The following is a 24,785-nucleotide window of genomic DNA, read 5'->3' as shown; positions in this document are numbered from 1 at the left end:
AAGTCCTTTTGACTGAGATACAAATGCTAGGCTCTTAACATAAAATAAATAATTGTTGTTGCATATTGTTGAAGCATAGTATATTAGTGAATAAACTTAGAAGTTTATATGTGAAACCCTTGTCATTCCAAAAGATTATTTATTTGCATAGGGCAGAATCGTATATCGATAATTGGCATTCATCTAATTTTTTGTGAGCATTGATTGCATTACCTAGCTTGAATTCGAAACTTTATATTTTGTGATATCCGCGAAGCTTGCCAAGTGTTTGATGAAATATCAGATTCATAAATTAACAGGAAGAAGTTGTTTAAGTTAGATATAACTAGATAGGGGTTTTACAGTGGTATCAGAGAAATTTTCTGCCAGCTGGCAAGAATTGGGCTCCGAATCAAATTATAGTGGTTAGTGCTTGGTTAGAATTGTAGTCAGTATTTGATACATTATTTTCTATTCAGTATCATGGTTGATGATAGGAGATTTGTGTTGGGTATGCACTATACTCGAAGAGGATGTGCAAATCCACCTAGGGAAGGTGAACCTAGGGTACAGTTTGGTTCTGTTGATAGTCCAGACAGTTCAGGTGGGTCTGGAGTTAGAGATGTTGATGTTGATAGAGAGACTATGCAAACATTTAGGAACCTGGTAGTTGGACAACAACAGATGACAGGTGTACTGTAACAGTTGTCTAATACTCTACAACAGATAACACTTGAGGACGGAGTAGGGATAGAGCTTGAGATGTTTTTGTTAGTTCTCATAGATCTCAAGTGGTGATAGGTATAGAGATGCAGATCCTGTTCGAGTTGAGGGTTGTGGTGGATTGGCTGACAGAGTTGACATACATACGGGCACTCATGACAGACCGTAGAGACCCACATTTCTGAGACCTAAGGTGGATGTGGTCAATATTGAGCCTAAGGCTGCTCTTTTTGTTGATGATGTGGTGGCACATTTTACAGAGTGGGATGCTTTACCATAGGGTATTAAAGATCATTTAGGTTCCTGACTCAAATTGACACCTGAGAGACAACGGCCTCAACAAATTGAGTTACAACAAGTTGCTAGTAAGATGATGTTGGAGCACTTTGATGGTACTGGGAGAGTTACAACTCGAGCTTGGATTCATAAGCTTGACACATTTGGCTTTGCATCCTATGTCAAAGGTGGACGCTATTAGATTTGGAGTGCTAAATCTGGATGGAGTTGCCCATGACTAGTGGTACCATGGCTTAGTTTCTTTGCAACATGATCAAATCACTTTCTATCAGGAGTTCGTAGATCACCTGATCGAGAGATTTGATAGGAAGGATTCAGAGGTGTACTTTCGTGAGTTGGTTCAGCTGAAGCAGTCTGGTGGATTGGAGAGTTACATCAGTGAGTTCTAGAGGCTTTCAGTTATAGTATGTGATATTTCGGAGCATAGACGAGTGATGTTATTTATGGAGGGATCAATTGAGCCACTTCGTGGATGGGTGAAGTCATTGGACCCATCTTCTCTATAGGTAGCGATGAGGAAGACATGAGACTTGGATTCCTCTTCTCGAAGGAAAAATGCTTCACAATCTTCTACTCTTTCACCCAATGATGAGCCCCCATTAGTTGTTGAGGACAAGGGTAAGTTAGTGGGGAGGTCTGATGATATTTCTAGAGAGGATTTGAGGAGGCGTCAACTTTGCTATTGGTGCAAGGGGCCTTTCTCTAAAGGTCATACTTGTGCGTTAAGGCCGAAGGGAGCAACGAATCGTGGTATGTGGGTTTACACTGACATGATTGAGGATGAGTCGTCATACTAGCATGAGGATGTCGATGGAGACGATCATACTAATGATAGAGTTTATATTGTGATGAGTATTTATAGTTTGGTATTTGACTCACATGTTCAGGATCTGCATCGGGCATTGAGTTGGTTTGAGCCTAAGCTAGATTGTCTGCAGGATGAGTGGGTAGGTATAATGAAGGAGAGTGTGTTGAGATATATGGATCTGTTTGTTAGTGATGTTTCAACTTTTACATCACTAGGACAAGTATTTGGTGCTATGTTGCAGGTCATGTTATTGGTTCTGGTGATGGTAGTGGTGTTCAGTTGGTTCAGTGTGGACAAGGACATCACTAGCTTCTTATGGGATCCCAGTGGAGGTTTTTGTATGTGCCGGATTGCTTGAGGGCAAGCAATTTCGGGGGCGGAGGACTGTGGTGTCCCCGTTTTTGGCAAGTTTGTGTAGTTGATGGAGTTAGCTCATCATAGCGACCCTCGTGAGCTGACAGGGTGTTTTGGGGGTCCTAGTTGTGGACTTATTTTTTTATTAAGTCTATTTTTGATAGTGCATTGGGCGGTTATGGCAGTTGGTCATCACCTGTAGTAAATAAGATTGATAATTGGATGAGCTTTTATTTATTCATTAATTATTAAGTTGCATTATTATAATAATATTAATATTATTATAATAATGACATAAAGAGATATTTCTGAAAAGTGTGTTGGAAAGTTTCAAGTGTTAGAGTTCTTTTGGGAAACTTCCACAATTTCTGAAACTTTGGCCAACAAGGGATTATAAATAGGAGCTCATTTCATTGCAAAATGGATGCTTGGATATTTTATTTGCTTTGTTGCCTTTGTGGCTTTTCCTAAGGTTCTAATATTTATGCCCTTGCTGAGGTATAAGGGTCTTGAGTTCTGAGAAGTGCATAGAACCACTGCTGAGGTAAAGTGGTGTTGTATTGTTTTGCAATTTGAAATTTGGAGTCTTCTCAACTGCATAATTGTGACTGAGAAGTACTTGAATTGAATTGATAATCGAATCTGGGTTGTTATCCTCCAATTCTGTGTTCACTGTATTTTTTGGAGGCATAATTGAGCAGTGATTGGTAATATGTGAAACTGTAACTGGGTGAAAAATATGTCTAGTGTAGGAATTTTGTGTTGCAAGTTCTGAAAGGGAATGCCAAAAGATAATTATATTCAGCATCCAATATCCTAGGTTGTGGCGTGAGTTTCTGGCAAACACCAAGCACTGTTCAAGCATAATTTCCAGTCAAGTATCGGGCCTGGGTATTGGTAAACATACTGCTTGACTATCTGCACTCAGACACAGCATATTCAAGGAAATATTGGAGGGTTGAAATCATTCATATCGACCCTGTCTAGGGCAAATTTACTTATGTTTTGTGACGCCACCTGCTGACATCTACAGGCTGCCAATATTCACAGTCTGGGTGTTTAGTTCTAAGTCTGCTGCTAGTATACAAACTGCACTGAATGTCTATTGGCTACTGTCACTATACGTAACAGACTTGAAGTGGAATCTACACTCCATCATCGTCAATTTCTGGCATCTACATGTTCATTCTAAGAAGCAATGTGGGGGTTAATTGGAGTCCTTTTGACTGAGATATAAATGCCAGGTTCTTATCATTAAATAAATAATTATTGTTGCATATTGTTTAAGCATAGTATATTAGTGAATAAACTTAGAAGTTAAATAGGAGACCCTTGTCATTCCAAAAGATTATTTATTTGCATAGGGGATAATTGGCATTCATCTAATTTTTGTGAGCATTGATTGCATTACCTAGCTTGAATTTGAAACTTTATATTCTGTGATATCCAGGAAGCTTGCCAAGTGTTTGATGAAATATCAAATTCATAAATTAGTAGAAAGAAGTTGTTGTTTAAGTTAGATATAACTAGACAGGGTTTTTACATGGTCTTGTTTCATCAAAGGGCATGATAATAATTTACTCTCAATATTGTTCCCTTAAGCTTATTGCGGGTTGCCAATCTGCTCCAACCAATGCCAGGTTCAATGTTGGATTCAACCCCTGATTAAGTTCAAACTTTTCTTTATTTGGGTGATCTCTCATGACTCTCCCTTGAGTACCAAATAGACTTACATCTCCATCTTTAAGTGTAAGAATTTCTTGGGGCATATTTTTGCTTGGAAAGTCTTTGAGACAATTATCAATGATTAGAATGCAATACCATACAAAATGACTTCATTGATTCACGAGATGTATGCTAAGCATCTAGAAAATGCTCTTTGTCAATTCAATATCATCTAAGCTGATTATATTTGTTGGCCACATTAGCTCAGGAATCATGTAAAGTATTTGTTACATCCCAATTTTCGACCTAGCTTGAAATATAGACGTTGAGGTTCACATGAAGTCGGATTGGCAGTTTAATTTGATATAATTTGGCGAAATGGTAAGTTAGTTAGTCGTTATGATTTTCAAGTGCAGATGACATGTTAGTTGATCGTTAATCGTGAATTCATGAAATTAGGATGAAAGGCTAATTGTTATGATTATTTATGGTTATATAATTTATAATTTAATTATAGAGAAATTCCTTGCAGGGAGCATGTCAAAAGGGTGGAAGCATTGTCAGAAAAGAATTAGGCAGGGCATCACCGTCACTGGGCAGACAGGTAGAGGACCTAGCGATTTGAAGTAGGATACATCTGTGGAACTGCACAAGTTATTTAAATAAATAATTTAATTAAATAATTGGGTTAAAATATATAAACATATCTCTAAGGATTTTAATATATCTTTCACCATATTATTTTAATTAATATTTATAAACGTTTATATATGTATAAATGATTTGGCACCATTATATTTAATTAATAAAGTAATGTTGTTTGTACATATAAGATTTTAATAATGTTCGTATTTTTAACAACATTTGAATTATTATTTTCGAGTTATAATCTTTCAAACTCTCTTTCTATTCTTTTATGCTTTCCTTGTTTTTAATCGATTAAATAATTGGAAATTAGAATCCATTGTAATCTTTTAACTTCATGCTCTTGCTTTACATCGAATTTATGATTGGAATTCGTATAGTTTCTTGTAATGAATAGAAGCCATAAAGTCGGGTTCTTTATTCTTTTTCCTTGTTTTTTTTTCATATATTTTTATAATTGTGATGCTTTCGAATAGGTAATTAATCTTGTTGTAACTGGTGGGAGCCTAGGAGTCATGTTTGCTCTTCTTTTAAAGGAAGCCGCGAGAGAAGCCGGGAGGATGATTATTCCATGTTTTCTCCTTCAACTTTCATTTCTTTTGGCAATCGAACCCCTTTGTTAGATGTCCCTATATATTGCAGAGTTAGCTGATAACATACAGTGCTCATCAATTAAGCGGATCTTAGAGCCGGTTGGTAGAATTCTTTCCGAACGCTAAAGCTTCAGTTAGACTTTCGGGCAGTAAGGAATGACTGTTTTTGGGCCACCAAATGAAATGCATCTTATTCAGGGAAGTAGCGCATTAGTTTATTTTGAGATTGTGTATTTGTTTGAGCTAAGTAAAATACTTGTACACGTACTTTGGATTTGAAATGGAATATGTTATTTATAGCTAAGGATAAAACATGAACGTTTCTATGCATGAATATGTCTTATATTTCACATATTATTTGCTTGAACATGTTTGTTAAGAGGTTTGTCCTGCTTATTATTTTGGGTTGCCTATGATTAAATGGTGCTTAATCATTGGATTTGAACAATCAGTTATGTCTTTGCTACTTTATTTGTGTTGCTAATTGTTGAAGTTCTACAGTAGTATACATGGCACAAAACCCGTGAACCCTCTTTCATACTCCTTTACTGTTAAGATTGATCATAGAGATTATTCCTTAAGTCGTCGATGATATGATATTGCTATGCAGTTTTTGGTTTTTCTTGAGACATTGCTTATTGCATAAGTTTGTCGTTTTCTTGCTGAGTTTAAATCTTGTGCCGACAAATCATACATAATTTCATATAATGTTAGTGCGTGGAAGTAAACCTCATTTGTATGTAAGACCACCATTTTTCATTGCAAGGATTATCGTTTCTTTTCCCTATGGTATATGACTGTGGTAAAGGCTTGAATCCTGTTATTTATCCTTCTAAAAGTTGTCATGTTCTATGAAGGTTTGCCTTATTCAAAACACTGCAATGATTTATACTTAAATCTGACATCTCCTTCTTATATCTGATTATGAAATTTCTCTAAATTTCTTTCAAAGAAAGTTATCTTTTCAAGTAAAATCTCTTACATCGTGTTATGAATTTAGATAACTGAAATTGAGATTAATGTAAAAAGCATGCCGTCCGTCTTGTGAAAAGTCTAACATAATCCTTTGTCATTTCCATAGAAACAATATGTCTGTGAATTCATGTTTCATCTGATTTGTAAATAAATGGTTGAAGCCGTCTGTCATAGAACAATTCTAATCATGAACGATCAAATCGATTGCCATAATGATTTGAGTCTGAATCAATTTATAATTATAACAAAAGATGCCATAAGGCAGTAATCGTACTTGGATGGCTTTTCCTTCATAGGCAAATTTAATATTCAAATTTGAATTAATGATTGATAATGAGATAAGTCAATGGACTAGAGTACCAATGAAAATTGCTAGGCTAAGAGCCAGATTAGGGCGAACAAGGTACATGTCATATCAGTAAAGGCTACATGTTCTAGCACCAAGGAATCACCGGCCTGATGGTCTGATTATGGTGAGGAGGTGTAGATGAACCTATGAAAAAGAAATACAAGAATGAAATCAGTAACCTATACTTTCATACATAAACAAACTAATATATATTAGCTCATGCACATTTCTGTTATGGTGATCTCCTACTGCCAAGTCGTATGGTGTGTTATATATCATGATGCCCAGTGGATGGAATGATGTTCCCTGTCAATTCTGGGTAGGGAGGGCCTTTCTCATTAGAGATTGTGTGGGGTTATATTGAGGTCCGAGGTTAGGTGGTAAAGCCCTTGACAATGTTCCACCTCTCTCATTATGTCGAACATGTGTCAGACAGAGATAGCTGTGCTTCCAATTGTTATCGGAAACAGGTAATATCATTTTTATTTATGAGGAGGTTAGATAAAGTTTGAGCTAATTTATTGTTATTGTTAGATACAAGATTTTAGAATCGTGGAATGTTTTTCATTTATATGGATATCAAATATAAGTATATTTCTAATCTTGAGTTACTGCCATAGATAAGTAATTGGAAGGAAAAGAAATCCGAAGCCCTAAATTGATTGTGTGACAGCTAGAACCTTAATTGATATGGTGGTATTGGAAGCCCTAACTGAATCCATGGTATTGAAAGCCCTAGTTGAATTCGTGGTTGCGGAAGCCCTAAATTGAATCCGTTGTCGCGGAAACCCTAGATAAAATCTGTTGTCGCAGAAGCCCTAAATTGAATCCGTGGTCGCGGAAGCCCTAAGTGGTAAAGCAGTACCAGAAGCCCTAAATAAATCGATGGTAATTGATGCCCTAATTGATAAGATGATATGTGATGCCCTAATTTAAGTTATATTGGTATTTAGTGGTATTCATCAAATGATTTTTGAGATAGCAGTCGATTTGAGAAATTGTTATAGTGTATTTGTGGACTAACCCGGGTGGTTGCAGAAGCATACTTAGATGATTTTCAGTCTTAGTTTTTTCGAGGTATGTGTATTCAATTTCTGAAGTAATTTCATTAAAAGGTATTTCAAGTATTTAAAATAAGAAATTTTTGTTTAACTGACTTTAACGGTAAATCTTCTTCACATGAACATGAATGATGTAATTGCCTTCTTATGAAATCGAAGTTATAACCGTATTCTATGCATATCTTAGATGTTAATTTAGACCTGGAAAATCTGGATGTTTCAGTATCAGTTTGGTAAAAAATGATCTTATTTGCAATTGAATCTTGATCAATTGAGAAGTATTCCATCCTTTCAAACTGAAACTTGTCACCAAATTTAGCCTTGTTCAAGTCGGGACTTTTGTTATCACTTCTTTTGACTTAGGATTTAGATCAGAAAACCAATCGTCTAGCTCACTTGGATTCTCTAATAGAAATAGCTTATCAAATAAGCCGACTTCTACTTTAAAAGGATCCGCTCCAGGAGATGGTTAAGTAACCTAGTGGAGAACACTCTTTGTTTTTACATTATTTGTTGGATCATATTCTGCACGTAGTTTAATAATAGTTTCTCCGTTATTTGCAAAAATTACTTTTGTACATTTGATAAGAAATGCAGGCCTCAACAAAACTATTTTCCTAGGGGCCAGGCCATAGTAATCCTTTGAATCCTTCAATCTGAAGTCTGATTTTTCAATGTATACAACTTTTGTAAATGGTACCAGTATTAGTTGTAGGTACAACTGCAATCCTAACTAGAACAACCCTTACAACACCATTTTCTAAGTGAAACAATGAAACACCTTTGCCCAAGACTCCTACTTGTGGACTTGCAATTTGATTTCCCTGCCCTTCCATTTGTTACATGCTACCATGTTCTCTTTGCTCAAGACCTGCACTAGGACCTAGTGATGATCCCATATGTATATGCATTTCAGTGTTTCTTAGTAAATCACCTTTGATAAGCTTCAACTTTGTCTCATGGCTATCACCATCTTTCTAATCTTCCTCCATCCATGATGGTGCTTTCATCTTCTGGCCTCTGTTTTCAAGCATTCTAGTTGTTCATGTACTTGAGCAAATGGATAGGAAATGAAATCTTATCATCATTATACAAAGGGATACCCTAATTTTTTTGCATCATCTCCCCCTTTGTCATTGATGGCAATACTTCCTCATTTCTTCTCGCTCTCTCCTTTTCTATATTTCTCCCCCTTTGACATAAATAGACAAGGGATAACCAACAAAACTAGTCATCATATGCTCCCCTTATGAAGGTTCACTCACACTTCCCCTAAGAAAAATTCTTCAATGCTTTTGCATGCTCTATTGCTTTCATTGCTGCATTATCCTCTTTAAACGTTCCTCTTGCAAACTTTGACATGAATATGATTAGGTTTTCAATCTTTGATAGATCAAGTATCTCAATATTTTCTCCAAAGGATGATGGATCTCATATTTATCTTCCCTTGAATTCATGCTTCTCCTCACAACTAGGAGGTAGTATGAACCATAGTTACGAGACTCTATGAGTCCAAGCCATAGTCCATATTTGTGAGACAAATGGCCTCTGGACTCAGACTTGGCAAAGTCCATGTGGACTTTCCGAGTCCCGAGCTCAAAACTCTTGTTGGCGGTTGAAACCATAAAGAGAAAAAATAAACTAAAAGAAAAGGTTAAGTTTTTTTGTTTTGCTTTGCATAACATCCATTTGACCTAAAAAGGTCATTCCACCCTTTACTAATGCTTGTGATAGAGAGGAAAGAGTTAGAGAGGAAAGAGTATTGGGGTTTTGACAGAGAAATTAGCAAATCAGTTGGCTCTCCCATGTCGATTGCTGATGGTTTGTGCAACTTTGTAGTTTGTATTTAAGCATTGAGAGGAGCTTAAGGAAGCATTTGGAGGAGGCTTCTACAAACTTTCATTTCCATTGTTTGTGTAAATTTGAAGAGGTAAGCAACAAGTTGCATTTCTTTGTGTTGTTTTGTAAATTGTTTTACATTCATATATTTTACTTTACTTTTTATTTACATTTGTTTTAGTCTCTACTTTTAGTAGCTACTATTTAGATTTTTTCTAACTTATCTCGACGACAAACTTGATAAGTAAGAATAAGAAGGCCCTAAAGTTTAAAAATCTGATTTGATGCTAACTTTTTTCTATTTATAATATATTCATATTGCCGCAGCACCCTGTTAGGAACCTGTGTGTTCCTTCTGTTTATTTTGTTAGAGTAGTGTTGTTGGACGCATATGCTTTGTAAGTCGTCCCGTGAGTATATTTTATTATCCCACATGCATAGGTAGTATTACTTTTCTAGATCGTACTCAGTATATAAGAATAGGTTGAGGCCCTTGATGGGCACGGACGAATTTATTGTATTGAGCTTGCTCAAAGGAGGTTACCCCCTCGAAGTGGCCTGCGATCAGTAGATTCATTCTGAGTTCTGCTATCACTTTGTATTCTGTTATTTCGAGCATTCTCACGATATTGCTATAAGGAGGTTCATCACACACCCACATTGACATCATGCCTCTGGGTGAGCTTTGTGGAAGTGGAACTAGGGTTGCATGTAACCCTGATGCAGTTCCAACTGCAATAGCAAGGGATAGGGCTTGGAAACATGCCATCCCGGGCCACAAAAAGGGAGTTGTTACAGGTTGGTATTGTGGTGTACATATAACAGGGGAGGCATAAATAGATTGAAGTATCACCTAGCACATATACCTAGGTGTGATGCTAAAAAATGCAAAGAAGTACCCCAAGATGTTATATGAGACATGCAAGGTCTTCTAGAGGAAAAAATGGAAAAAAAGAAATGAAAAACAAGCAACAAGAAGAAATGGCACAACTAGCTCAAGAGGGATCTTCTAGTTTTTCACTCTTCATTATCCCCTACTCCACCTACTACTGCTACTGCTTCTACGAGTGTGACCATTGGGCTTTGCATTCGTTAGAAAAGATTGACACTTGATTCCATCTTTGTTCCACACACGGCTCCAGGTGCACAACCATCACTTGAGAGCATGAGTTGGAACAAGGAGAAGCATGATAATGCAAAATTGGCACTTGGAGACTTCTTCATCTACAACAACATTTCATTCAATGCAACAAGGTACTTATTTATTTAATTTATGTCTTACTTCGCTCGCTTTCAAGTTTTAAGAGACAATAATATGCTTATTTTGTTTATTTTAATTTATTTTCAAATTTAATAGTAATAATATAATTGTTACTAAAATTTTGCACACTTGGAAAATTTTAGTACGAAGACAAGTAATCAAAAATGCATAAGTGTTATTCATTGTGTGCCAAGAGAATATAAATGTCCTTTTATTTTTTCATTCCTTGAATATACAATTGATATTTTACAAAAGAGTGAAATGAATATAAAATGCTGGAAATGAAAATCTCACAGAAGCTGTGAGTCTGACTACTACTTTTATACATATTGAAAATAAGAAAAACATAGCACAAGGAGGTAGAGTCAGAGGTAACTAGTCATTGCCTTTCAGCCTTTGACTGGTTAGATGTTCTTTGTTGCCACTCCTCGTCCAGCTCTCGATCTGACAGACTCCAAGTCTTCATTCTCCTGCACGGGAAAAAGCGGGGTTAGATCTTTTAAAGATCTGAGCAATGACTGATTATCTATGACTATGTACCCACACATGCATTTTTATTTTCCCTATTCTGAATACATATAAAAATATTATGTGTATCCTAAGTATCCCGATGCAGATTACAGAAAGATAATTTACGAGTGTCACGAGCCCGTGCTTGAACCTAATGGAATACTCTTTAAAAAAATCACAGAATAGGATAAGAACAGAGGAGAATATTGTCAACGCTCTACAAAATATCAGAGAAGGATGTACAGTTTGCCATTCCACAATAAAATTCATTGCAGACAATTAGAGTTGAACAAAATGCAGAATCAGCTTGTGTTTGTAGGACCTGAGGATGTTTTTTCTCAAACTGGAAATAGCAATAAAGGAACTTGTTGAGAAGCTTGAAAAAGACTCATTATTAACTAGAGTTGCTAAATTTAAAGGATTAATATCTAATGACGAAGAGTATGAGGGAAAATCATATGAGGATCTAGTGCAAGGAAATCATCTGCTAAATGCCATAAATAATCAGAATACAGTTTCGATAAGACACCAGTGGAATCCATGAAATGTCCATTATAACAGTTAGAAAACTGAGTCTTCAAGAGTTTATACAATTAGTTGCTGGAGATTGTTTTGTGGAAGCAAAATGCCGACATAGTGCAGCAAGTTCACATATCAAAGCTGATTGTATTTTAAATGCCTGAGTGCATGCATCAGAAAGTATATTTGGAACTGGTTTGCAATTTATTCCAGCCAGCAATAAAAGAAATTGTAAACTAAACTGTGGGAACTGTGAGATTTGTGAGATTATAAAACTTGAGACTGAATATCTTTAAATGTGTGCAACTCTTTTTAATCAGTGGATGGGAGCTTCTTTCATACTACAAAGGGAGTAATGACTACCCAAGGGCAATCAGTTTCAAAGGCCCTCTACAGACACATCCAAGAAAAGGCTTATACATCTCACCACTGCCGTTAAGGTTCCTTCCAGAATTTATTAACATCCTTTGTCAAAGGCTGCAGCAGGGAAGATTGGTGGCACGATTTCCTTTTAAGAAAGCAAATACTCAAAATACCAGCAAGAATCCCCTGGGTTTTGAAAAATGGGGTGTAGTTTCTAAATGGTACATGCTGAACCAAGGATGAAACCCAAAGGAATAAATATTAAATGCTGAGAACATACGGAAAGAACAACAGCAAACCCTCATGGCGTCAGCAAAAAGGGAACAGTAAACCCTTCAAAGAGGCTCCAACAATATAAGGATGGCTGTAAATGAGAAATGCATCATGAAATTACATAGAGGAAACCCCACTTGGGTTTTGGGTAAAGAATAATATAGATACAACTTCCACAAAAAAGGCAAAACCCATATGTCAGCATTTTGAAATTGAAATGTATGGAGCAGCATACCTTCCAAATTTTGTATCAGCGGCCATAATCAGAAGACTCAACAAATCCGAATGCACAAAAGAAGACCCAGCAAAAATGTAGAGAAAGAGGATGAAAGAGCGCATATTGAGGCGTCTGATTTTCCTCTCAAATCCTCATTTTCTTCATAGCCACAACTCTTTTCTTTTCAGCCAGCAAGAAGGCCAAATGAAAGATATGACATGCTTTTAGGGTTCAAAATGCCCTATATCCATGACATGTCTAAGGAAGGGGTTTTACCTTATTGTTTAAATTTCACAATATTTGCAAGCTTTGTCGCCCATGCTATGGGTTTGTATGTTTTAAAAAACAAAGACACTTTTCTTACCCTTAGAGCAACACTTAGCATTTTAATTATTGCAAAGTTTTGTTTTTATTTAATTATTTTAAAAGGTTTAAAATTAAATATGTTTCCTTTCAATAGTATTTTATTATAATATAATTTATATATATATTTTTTGTTATTTTAATAAATATCAATTATTCTGATAAAACATTAAGTGATTAATTTTTATCACTTAATATTTTATATATAATAATTGATATTTATTAAAATAAAAATAAATAAATAATATTATAATAAGTTATTAATTAATAAATATTAAATACTTTATATTTTATTTTCGAAATATAAATCATTTAATAAATATTATTATGCAAAAAAATAAATATTTAATTTCCTTTTAAAAAGTTAGATATTTTGCAAATCATTATGACTAAGTGTTGAGTCAAAGGTGAGGATTTTTTCTTTAAAGAGAAGTTATTGCATTTTTGAGACTTTTGGGAGTCTGCTTGGAGATATAACTACATTTTTGAGGGGCTGTTGATGATATTATCAGACCATGCCTTTTGGGCTATTTTGTACACCTTTTTGAAGTCTTTTCAAAGACTCAAGTTTGGCCTTAAGGGCTGAATCCGACCTAATATTAATGGCTTTCAAAATGCAGTTTGATGGAGAGGGCATAAGTATGAGTTGAAGGCTCATTTTGTAGGAGGTTCTTTTTCTTCTCTGCCTTGCTGTTTTTTGTAAGTTCTTCAAACTTCCTGATAGGAGCAAAGACCTTTTTGTAACCCATTATTCAGAGAGATATACAGATTTGCAGCACTTTTGGACAAGAATTTCAGCTTGTGCCTTCTCTTTTTCTGTGTTTGTGTGTCATGTTGATGCCTTCTACAAGATTGTTTCAGTCTTTTGTAGGTTGAAAGTTGTGTTACAGTGCAGTTTTGGATTGTGAGTAATTTATTCTCCTTTTCGAAACTGTTATTTTAGCCTTCTTATTAGTTATTAATGCAAGGATTCTGATTATTGAGTTGTGCAAAGGAGTTTCGTTGTTACTATTTTTATTATGTGCTGGTTATCTATTGGATCTTAAAGATACTTTTTCTGGTGCATCACCCTTAGGATTTAGATTTCATTTTCTGTTATCCTTCTCCCCTTTTCCTCCATAAAAAAGGATCAGTTTCAGGTAGTATAGAGTGATTTACCAGATAAGAAGCCAGCCTAGAATCCAGAGATTCATTCTAGCCACAATTTACCCACAACCTTGGAATGTTTCCATGTTACTCCAAAAGGTTAAGTTTTCTACAAACTTAATAAGGTGCAATTTTGGTAGATAACAATAATATACTAGTTTGTTTAAATTTTATTTAATTTGTTTTAGGTCCCCTTATTGGCAAATTGCAATTGATGTTGTTACTGTTTGTGGTCTGGGGTTCAAAGGCCCTAGTGCTGACGAGCTAGGAGGCCCTATTTTGACCCAAAGGGTGGCTGATGTAGAAGGTGCAATTAAGGAGTAGCGTGAGGTGTGGAAGACTAAGGGTTGCACCATCATGATTGATGGTTGGACTAATAAGAGCAATGGAGCTTTCTTTTTGTATTTTCAAATGCAATAGATGAAGTATCTTGACCTAAATGTGCAGCTACAGCCTACAGTCATTATATCAAATAATTGGCATACATATCTTTTAAACTTTCAAATAGACAATAACTCAAATAGAGAATTTCCAACTTCAGATATATTATTGACAATGCAACAATTCTACAATGGCAATGAGATGAGACGCCAAGACTCTTGGCTTACATACATATGCATTAAATCTGATATGAGCTTTCACCTACAGCAGTACCTCCTAAAATGCAACTAGATGACATATAATAGCATGAATTGAACAAAGGAACTTGGTTCTTGAAGTTGCCTTGATTCTCCAATGAAGATGCAAGCAATGTCTCAAAGAGTGATGGCCTCAAATGCCCAATGCAAATCTCTGAAGCAGCCACCCCTGTTCTGATATAAAAGATTATTATAAAATAATCCCCAGCTGTTATGGGTTCCAAAATGCAATCAGCTTCATCGAATAATCCACCTATTTAGTGCGCCCAAGGTAGGAAGGGAAATCAAACCAAGATGAAGGAGTAACAAACAAAATCGTGGTCTCCACAAGCATCCCTAATGTGACTTGAGTTTTTATTTTCAGAATCTGAAAATAATATCAGACCACCTCCTTTTCAATAGTTGATGCCAAGGAAGAGTGTAATGCTTCTCCAAAATTATGCCTAGGCTGAGAATGCTTTGAATGATGCACCAAGTTACTGTAGCGAACACTGTAGCGGACACTATTCACGGGTATTGTAGCAGCCAACACTGAATCTGATATACAAGTAATAACCTTTAAACCCTTTATTCAGAAAGTACAATAATACATCAGCTATTGTACTCAAATATTTTTCTCAATGTAGCACAAATAGAAGACTGAAGTATCTTCCTCCCAGCTACAATAATTCAAGTGATATTTCACACCCTCAAAATTGCTCACCAATTGAGAGTTTTCATTCTCAATGGCCAAAGACAACTGCAAAAACCCTAGGCTCCACAAACATCAAACATCAACATCAACAACAACAAATCTGCCTGCTGAGAATGAAGCCCAACATGCGTATTTATTCTTTTTTCTCCACTTTCTCCAGAAACTTCTAGAACATTATTTTATTTATTAAGTGACTTTATAAAATATTTTATAATTCAAGTCACTTTATTAAATTAATTAAATATAAAGTTAGCTTTTAATATTTATTTATTTGATAACTTTATAAATAATTAACTTAATACCACTATTTTATTAAAATAATTAATTAGTCATCTTCATAAAATATTCAGTATTTTGGACAACTTAATTAATTAAATTAATTAAATCAAATTACCTTCAAAATGGGGACATTACAGTCTCTGAGGTTCAGCCTCAGACAGAGGGAGAGAGGATGGCTCTACAATCTTCCATGACTTATCTTAGGCGTACTCATGGAGGACATAGACTAGTATGAGCCTTAGTCTTCTACACCTTAGTTATTTTGATATATGTTTTGAACTTTAGATACCATGAATTTCGTAATCCATGGATATTGTAGACATTTGACACTGCAGTGACACTGTGCTTATTACTTTATATTGTGCTATTCAGTTTTTTTTCCTAAAGAAATTCGCTTTTATACTTATGTGATCTATGCGTATGTGTATTAAGTAGCTTCTATTTATCTCATTATTGTGTATTTGATGTTAATTGACTAAAAGATGCATGAAAAAATCTTAAGATCATTAAAAATCTTTGAATTTCTTGGGTTTTTCAATTTTTTGAGTCCTTGCCGAGTTTGGTCACCAAGTCCGAGCCCAATTTTGACTTTTTGAGTCAAAGGCGAGTTCAAGTCCCGTAACACTGGTATGAACTGCAAATTGCACTTGCATCTGTCTCTTCTTTTCCTTGAGTTATCTTCCTTTCCTTGAGTTATCTTCCTTATCCAAATTTCTATATTTTTTCCTTTGTGATTATGTTTGGCATCTTGCCTCTTGTCATCTCTATGAGTTTCTCCAATCTTAAGTCTGCAATATTTTGCTATATGTCCATAGTTATTGCACTTATAATATACAGTGGTATGAACGCCGCTCTTTGTGGTCTTATGAAAAATATTTCTTTTCCTCCTGTAAATTTGGCTTTCGGTTTTACTCTATTGGTTTTAAATTGTTGATTGGATATTCTTCAATCACTAATATACACATTGCCTGTTTTTTATAATTGTATTATTACTACATATATCATGGGTGCACACTAAGAAGAGAAATGTAGTCCATTGTTGTCTTTTGTTTTTCAAACACAATCAATATTTTATTATTTGTGACTTGCATTGCTTCCAGGCTGATGTGCTTCCTCCCTTGTCTTACATATGCTGACTGAGATGAAGTTTAACATTCTTTTTAAGTAACTCACACTTGCTTTGCCTTTTTATTTCCATTGGCACTTTCTTTGCATATAGTCGTTATGTTACTTGTTTTGAATATTATATCATCACTGTCACTATTTATGATGTTTCTCGTTCATCACGACCCTTCCTACAGAATGTTGTTTATGCTTTCATCAGGGCTCTATCTTTCATTGGGCTCATGCTGTTTATATGATTACATTGTGTAAGAATTTGCCTAAGGGCAAAATTCACCCAAGAACTAAGAATTCAAACACAAGCACACAGTAGACCAAAGTAGACAGAGTATGATTAGAATGACAATATTCATTCAATAACTGGTTTTCAAGTACACTAGGAGTGCCTGAATATAAAGGCCTCTGAGATACATCTAGAATGCCTCGTAATCAACACCATGATGTGTCATACAACCAAGCACATGTGCACCAGATATGGGTTATCCTCCATTAAGCACGGAAGTAAGTGCAGTGATGAGAGGATAAGCCTACAAGGGTGTGACACGCAAAACAGTGTTGTAGACACCATGTTCTAAAATAGAGTAGCGTACTCCTGTGTTGTCAACATGACAACTCAAAAGGTGTGCAAACTCCTAAGTGTCTCACAAATAAAAATAATAAAATAATGTATTAACCTAAGTAAACTTAAGTAAGTGTAATAAGTAAATACTTATTTACACCAACAGATTGAATACTGTACACTAACACATATATTGTTGTCTTTATCACTGTGTGATGGTCTAGTTGTTTACCGTACAGGGTAAATGGATAGTTATTGCATTAAGAGACTAGAATATGACATAGAACAAGATAGTACTTTATTCATATAAGTAGAGTATACAATCATGAGTACAATGATGATGATCCATAGTTTAATTGGACGAGATACATATATATCCCGAAGGAGTGACTCAACCATTATGCAAACTTTCGATTACTAACTAATCCCATTGGTTATGATTTGATGCGAGTTTTGTGTCACTACATAACATATTAGTAATTGGATGCTTGATACAGAATATCAAATACACAATTCCTCTCTTGAAAAGTTATCTCTCATGGGACATGAGTATAACTCCAATGTTCCTTACACCGTTGGATACTCGCTCAGTTTTATCAATGTGATTTGCTGGTAATCACGTAGGCGACCTTACGTTTTCTTGTTTGAGAAAAATTTGGATCTTGGTGAGAAAATGGAGATGGTGGTTCGGTGTGAATGCTAGATGATGTTGATGGCGCGACGATGGCAATGTAGGGTGAATGGCGATGGAAGGTGAGAATGCCGATGTTTTGGTTTACTTCTCTAACTAACCTCTTCTAAGCATGAAATTTGGCTACTCAACTACTCCTACTCCTAAGAATGGAAGGTTAGCAGATGGACGGGGATCGAATCTAATGAAGGCTAACCAGCGGCCCTACCCCCATAGATGCAACGCTTCAAAGGAAAGTAAACTAGATCACCACACAAAGCCTCCCAACCAGCCGCTAGGATGCTAGTGGCCTAGTGTTGACCCCTATCAAACATCTACCAAAGCTACCATGCAACTATCCATTTTATTTTACTCTTTACTCTAACAACTTGGAAATGAAATTGCTTCAACTTGAAAAGAAAATTTAACTATGTGGAAGTAGAAAACATGCAATAACACCCAATGTTCTTAGTCAACATGCAATGAAAAAGAGAGCACTTTGGTATTATTTTCGCAACAATTTCTCCAACCCCTCCTTTACAAATGAGAGCCAATGGCCTTATATAGAGGTCCAAAATACAATGGACGGTAGAGATCAAAACAAGATCGACGATCCAGATTGGATCCAAAAACCCTAATTAGGGTTGCCACCCCATCGGCCAATGAGAAGATGCCACCTCATCAATGGACCAATGAAAGAAGTGCAAAAGTGGCAACAAATGAGAAGACACCAAAATGGTGGCCAATCAGAAACAAACACTTGTCCTATTCTAGAAGAAAGAGAAAGTTGCCACTTGGGCTTACATAAGATGATCTTCTAATATAATTCTTCCTTTTTCTTTTGTTCTTTTAGCTAAGGCAATGAACTTAGCTAGCCTTTCGTTAACTTCTTCCATAGGAGGACAAGGTGTGTGCTTCGCTCGGAGTTCTGCTGACTTTGCCACGCTGTTTGCTGCTTGTAGTATCCTTTCGTGATCCTTCTCATATTCCTTTGCAAACCCAATAAAAGCATTGAGTGAGGAAAGGGTGTTCAGATGTTTCCTTTTGACGGCAGCCTTTCCTAACTCATCCAATCTCGATCCAAATCCTGTCTCACTGACATCCTCCTCTCTAATACCCTCAAAATCAAGCGCCACCCCAACGTCGCTCATCATGGTCGAAATGGAAGTGTCGACGCTTGGGCCGTGTTGTGCAATCTCATCATGAATTTCTTCAAGTGTTCTGAATCTGGTAGTCAATGCGACATACCAAGATTCAGCTATGCTCAATCCTCTCTCATCAACCAACCGGGCTCTTTCCAAATATGCCTCCGGTAGCCTAATGAACGCCTGCAGCTTAGGAATAACCAAATCCTTGATGGGAAGAAAATTCTTCCATTCCTCTTCAAATAATCTGAATTTGTTTCTAACAGTCACCAATGACTGGAATGTTGAGATGAAGGAGGGCAAGAAATTTCGCCCATCTTGGATTGTATCATAGATCCAACCCCTTACTTCATGTAACTGAGCTGATACCTCTTCTGAATTGCTCCCGCTATCTTGAGGAAGGGCTGCCTGATGCAGCTGTTGGATTGGCTGGCAATCTCTCCAATATTTGTTTTCGGCCTCCAACTTTACTATCTTTTCGTTTGCCTTCCTCAATCTTTCTCTGATTGATGCTATACCTTCCTGAACCTCCTCACATTCCATATCATCTGTATTTCTTCCCAAATTATGTTCTACTATTTCGTACTCCTGGGCTGCAATCTCATCCGCTGCTTTATTGACTGTTGGTATAGCAATCTGAACCCTTCGGTGACCATCACTGTCGCTTCTGCTTACCCTTGCCACCGTATTTGCCATCTTTTTTTGGTTCTCGCTATCATCCTTTTCTATTAGTCCTTGGATATCATCAACTGCATGAGCCATTACCACCTCGCCTCTCGGCATAAGCATTTGCCTTAACCATAGTGGTGCAGTGCATCTCCCCAAATCCGGATTCGGTTCGACCAACAAAGCATCACCAACGGCCTTAGACGCCTGACTTATCTCTTCAATATCAATCGGCCCATCTTCTTCTCTACTAGTTTCTGCCATATTTCCTTGCTGGTTCTCCGAGAGAGGGGAGTACTCCATACTTTCACTGTAGCCACTTGATTCCGAATCAGAGCTCACCTCCACTGCGGCCCCTTTATCACTCGAATTGACCTCTTGGCTTCTAGCCTTAGTTATACTCTCCCTTGACGGCGCTGCCCACTGTCTCTTGGTTGGAGGTTCCGAACGTTCTTGGCTTTTCTCTACCTCCAAAGCCCTCTTCTTGCTATTTCTAACTGTCTCTGATTGCCGGCCACTTCCTTCACCCTTCTGTCCGATTGATTCTACTAGACCTTCCTTCGGTTTCATCATCTCATAAGTAAGGAGAACCTTTTGTCTTTGTAGCTTTCTCAACTTGGCATTATACCACGACTCGGTATGCAAATCTACTGTCCTTGTGACTGCCTCCAAGGAAGGATCCTGATGATCGTCCCAATCCACTGGATTCAACTCTGTTCCAACTACTGTCTCATAGTCTTCTCTCAACACACTACGATCATCCTCCAATTGATCGGGAATATCAAGGCCTCTCCATCTGATATCTCTCATCATATTCACCGACAATCTCGAGAAAGCTAGCTTTCTCACGTGAAAATCATCCTTTGCATTGGCCCAAAAGTCCTCTATAGTGGGAACATGCTTAAATTCGCTTCCATGAGATGCCTTGATAAGACCAACAGGGTCGAATCCTTGCCTTGCTCTGTACCATCCTAGATGATACCACTCCAATTCCTTTTCCGCAGCCTCAAAGGCGGCCCGATTTGGGCAACTATCATTGCCAATTATAATTGAGAAGGAAACGCCTGTTTTCCCCTCATTCCTCATTACTCTATCATAGTGCTCAAGCTGCCTAGCCAATTCCATCAAAACTACCTTGTCGAGCGGGTATCTTGGAAGCCTCTTGGGACAAACTGTACTTCCTACCACTCTAATGTATGTGAATTGCGGGAATTGGATGAACCAACTCCCAAACTTCTTAATCCTTGCTTCTGCTTCCGATGAAAGTCTCTTAGCAGGCGCCCCTTGTAATACCCTTACTGTCTTCATGGCGAATGCATCGCAAAACATCTTGTAATCCTTGTTATTGTGCAAATGAAGCTGCGGATAGCATTCATGCACCAAATATTGCCCCGGCCCATTACCAATCTCTCCTAAGGCCTTAAGTCCCGGACTCTCATACAATCTAGCAATTAAGTAAAACAGATAGGATCCCATGTAGAATTGCCTTTGGTTTTGAACTGTTCTAAGTTGCAACTCTAAATTTTCACTTATGATCCTAGCCCAATCAAATTTTCCTTTTCCCTTTTCAATTTCATCAATGAAGAAGTACATCCAGTTTTCGAATTGCATAGCTTGAGCTAGGCCCATGATCCGGCTGAGAAGAACAATGAGATCGCCATATTCCGGCTTGAAATCTGCCACTGTAAGCCTTGTTGATTTGTTAACTCCTTTCCTCCCTTCGTGTATCCAATTCCGCTTTAGATGTGAGAAGTAGGCCTCTTGGTTACTTTGAAATGATTTGGCCGCCTGATCCATCATTACAACTGTCATGCCCTTGCTCTGGGGAATATTAAATGTCTCTTCAATTGCTTGTTCGCCAATGTTGGCCAACACTCTCTTCCCTTCGCCAAAAATGATGGATTTACTGTCTAGATCAAATCTGGATGCACACTCCATAATCAATTCCGGACAAGGCAAATTAGGAGGAAAAGCTGCTGCATGTACAATTCCGCTCTTGTATATCCTCTTTGCCAAGGGGGATTGTCTTTCCTTTAGTCTATCCCTCATCCGTATCATGTCCACTGTAGCAATATTAGTATCGGTTATTTTCTTCATTTTCGAGAAGAAGGAAGTTTTGGGCGTCATATCCTCTTTGTCTTTCTTAGCGTTTGCCCGCTTGGGATTCTTACTTGCACTATCATCCTCCATGCTTGTCGCCCTATTACGGGATGGTAGAGTGGTGGACCAAAAGGCAAGAAGAACCAAGTAGTGCAATTCTTAGAAAAGAGCGAAAGAATGGATGTCAGCTTAAGCACTCCTTGCAACTCTAGATGATGACTTTCACCTTAACTAATAATCTTACAGCAACTTTTCGGAACCCGGGATATGACATCAAAGAATTACAAATCCCTTTGCAAATTAGAAACAAAGCCTCTAAGCTTATCCAACACTTGCCTTCTATGCAAAAATCAAACTTTCATATGTATCTCTTCTCCCAACAAATTTGCCCAAATCTGATATAAAAATTGCAGCCCCTCTAGAAAATCAGAATTTTGTCTTCCACAAATTTCGGCCCCCACAAAATTCGGCTCCCACAAAATTCGGCCAAGCAAAAAAAAAAAAAAAAAAATCTGTCCTTCCACAAAATTCGCCCAAGCAAAGGAGCAAAATCTGTAAAATCTGCCACCTAGGGCACAAATCGCAGCCCACAAAGTGGAGCAAAAATCCCCAAAAACGCAAAAAATCTGGCCCTTAGACAAATCGCCCAACAATGGCAATGGAGAAATTGCCCAAAAATCGCCAAAAAACTGCCTTCCACCAATTTCGCCCAAGTTTGGAAATCTGCCCTTGCTTCAAATTCGCCCAAGCATGAGGAGCAAATGAATTGATGAAAATGAAATGGGAGGGGACTCCCTTTATAGCAGCTTTCACCTTCCTCCCAGGCTGGCCGACTTGGTCCTATAGAGGAAAAAAAAACCAAAATTAAAGTTAAGTTAGTGGCCCACTTTAAATACTTTGCCAAAATTTTAATTTTCTAAAATGAAAACTGCACTTTTAATTTACTAATTAACCACAAATTGCAAAACGAAATTGAATGGTGCCTTGGGGATGCTAGAAATTTCTATTTAATGAGGGTTTGCTAATTAATACATCCTTGAAGTTGAATTTTGGCTAACCAAAAGCCATTTCTTAATATTAATTTACCAATTTCATTAAATACCAAAAGCTTTCAAGGCAAATTTAATCTATTAAAGCCAATTTTTGCAATTTTCCTCTAAATCGATTTTGCTAAATAATTAAAATTTTATGACAAAAAATAAAATTGCCTCTAGAGTAAAAATCGATTTTGCAATTTAACTTCATCTTACAAAATTAAATTCTATTTCACCAAAAAAAATAAGATTTTCCAAGAACCTAAGTCTAACGAAAAATTTCCTTATTTGAAAATCATTCAAATTTACAATTAAATCCAAATTTTCAAAAGAAATCGTCTAAGTACAAAATTCACAATCTTATCCTGCCAAGTTGAAATCAATTTTGAACTTATTCGGCCTGAGGATAGAACTGATGGCTCTGGAAAATCAAGTTGAAACCGGGTGAAAAATACATCTAACCTTCTCCACTGGCCCTAAAGGCGATTAAAAAGGGGGTACCCAAGATTTTGGGGCGATGTGTGAAAACCTCACAACACTATGTTTAGACTTTGCTGACAACATCATTGCCCACAAAAGAAAAGTCGTCTCCGGACGACAAAATAGAGACAACTAAGTACATCAAAAACAAGACTAAGAAGAACGATGCATCCTTGGTGGTGTGGGTGTAATAGCCTTCAATTGTGCCGTAGTTCGTGCACCTGCTAGGTTGTAGTGTTCAGATCCGCCTTAGCCTGCATCTGAATCTCTAAGGCTCTCTTCATCATCTCTACTATGTTTTGGAGCTCCACCTCTTTTGCATCCAACTCCATCTGTAGTCGATTGTTGGTTTTCTTTGCTTCCTCCATTTGAGATAAGAATGTGGCCTTCTCTGATTCCCTTTCCTTTTTAACTACCTCCAACTGGTCAATGAGCGGTGCCCACTCTGACTCCCAAGTTGACTGCAGCGTAGCCAAACTGGCTTCTACTGCCACTAATCTTGTAGCTGTCTCCTCCCAAGCCCTCTCTGCTACTACCTTTTCTTCCTGACTCTTCTGTAGAGCATAGTATGCATCCTGATACACTTGTACTATCTCCGGAGTCAAGTTCTCCACTTGGCTCTCGACTGCAGGTTCTCTAGCAGTCCACTCCTGCCTCATCTTTGGAGTCTCTATATTAGGCCACCCCCATGCCTCAAAGCATACTGTAAAGGTAGTTGGACAACTAATTTGCATGAATGAGAGAACCTACTCCAACTCCTGCACCATTGTTTGTCTCTAGTGTTTGTGTCTGCACCAAAATCACCACTTGGCGACCTTGAGTCACCATGATAGCCAAGTATGCCTCTACATCCTCCCCCATGGCTGTTGAGGAGCTTGATGTGTGCTGCTCTTGTGTGGCCATCATCGTCTCCGCTGCCTCTAATATCCTCTCAACAATGTTGTCCGACGGAGGTGGAGGTGGTAGCTCAACTGTATTAGTGGGTTGACTTTCGTCCTTCTGTGGATTTATAGGATCCATCTCTTGGGATACTTCTCTCATAGGTGAGAGAATACTAGATGCGGACGCTACCAGTCTGATGCCAAACTTCCAACTCGAATACGCGCTCAAGTCCTGCATTGTACTTGCCCTACTAGTACCCTCACTGGTAGCCATTAACACAGTATCTATAGTGACCACAACATTTGAAACAACTATCTCTAGTTGAACCTGGGGTGCCCTCGAACTCTCAGGTACCTCCTACGCTGGTGTCTCCCTCGCCTCGTCTGGTAAGGCTATAGGTGGTGATGGGTGAAAATTTGTCGATAATGTAGCCACTGCCTCCAGAACGACAGTGATCCTTGTGGGTATTGGCTGAGCCGCTACTTTGACAGGGTCATCACTACGGGCTGCTTGCACTGTCCAAAACCTAAAATATGTGTACCTACAGGGGCCAAATGAGATCTCGTTGAGAGGGTA

General features: G+C 37.4%; 1 protein-coding gene across 3 annotated transcripts in view; it reads left to right on the top strand.

Moving 5' to 3' along the window:
• The window catches only part of LOC149559894 (GTP-binding protein Era-like protein), a 215,048-nt gene that overhangs the window by 158,714 nt on the left and 31,549 nt on the right, over positions 1-24,785 (top strand). For 2 of the 3 annotated variants that reach the window (XM_089824352.1, XM_089824354.1), the window contains exon 9: positions 4,359-4,430. The exons of the other annotated variant lie outside the window; for it this stretch is intronic. In XM_089824352.1, the coding sequence (XP_089680478.1) occupies positions 4,359-4,430 (72 nt within the window). The remainder of the gene's footprint in view (positions 1-4,358; positions 4,431-24,785) is intronic. 3 annotated transcript variants of the gene reach the window in all.

Source organism: Cupressus sempervirens, chromosome 4 (assembly GCF_028749045.1).
Source record: "Cupressus sempervirens isolate cs-2001-9-10 chromosome 4, ASM2874904v1, whole genome shotgun sequence".
Classification (NCBI taxonomy): domain Eukaryota; kingdom Viridiplantae; phylum Streptophyta; class Pinopsida; order Cupressales; family Cupressaceae; genus Cupressus; species Cupressus sempervirens.
The sequence above is the reverse complement of the archived record's forward strand: the minus strand, read 5'-3'. Positions and strand labels throughout refer to the sequence as shown.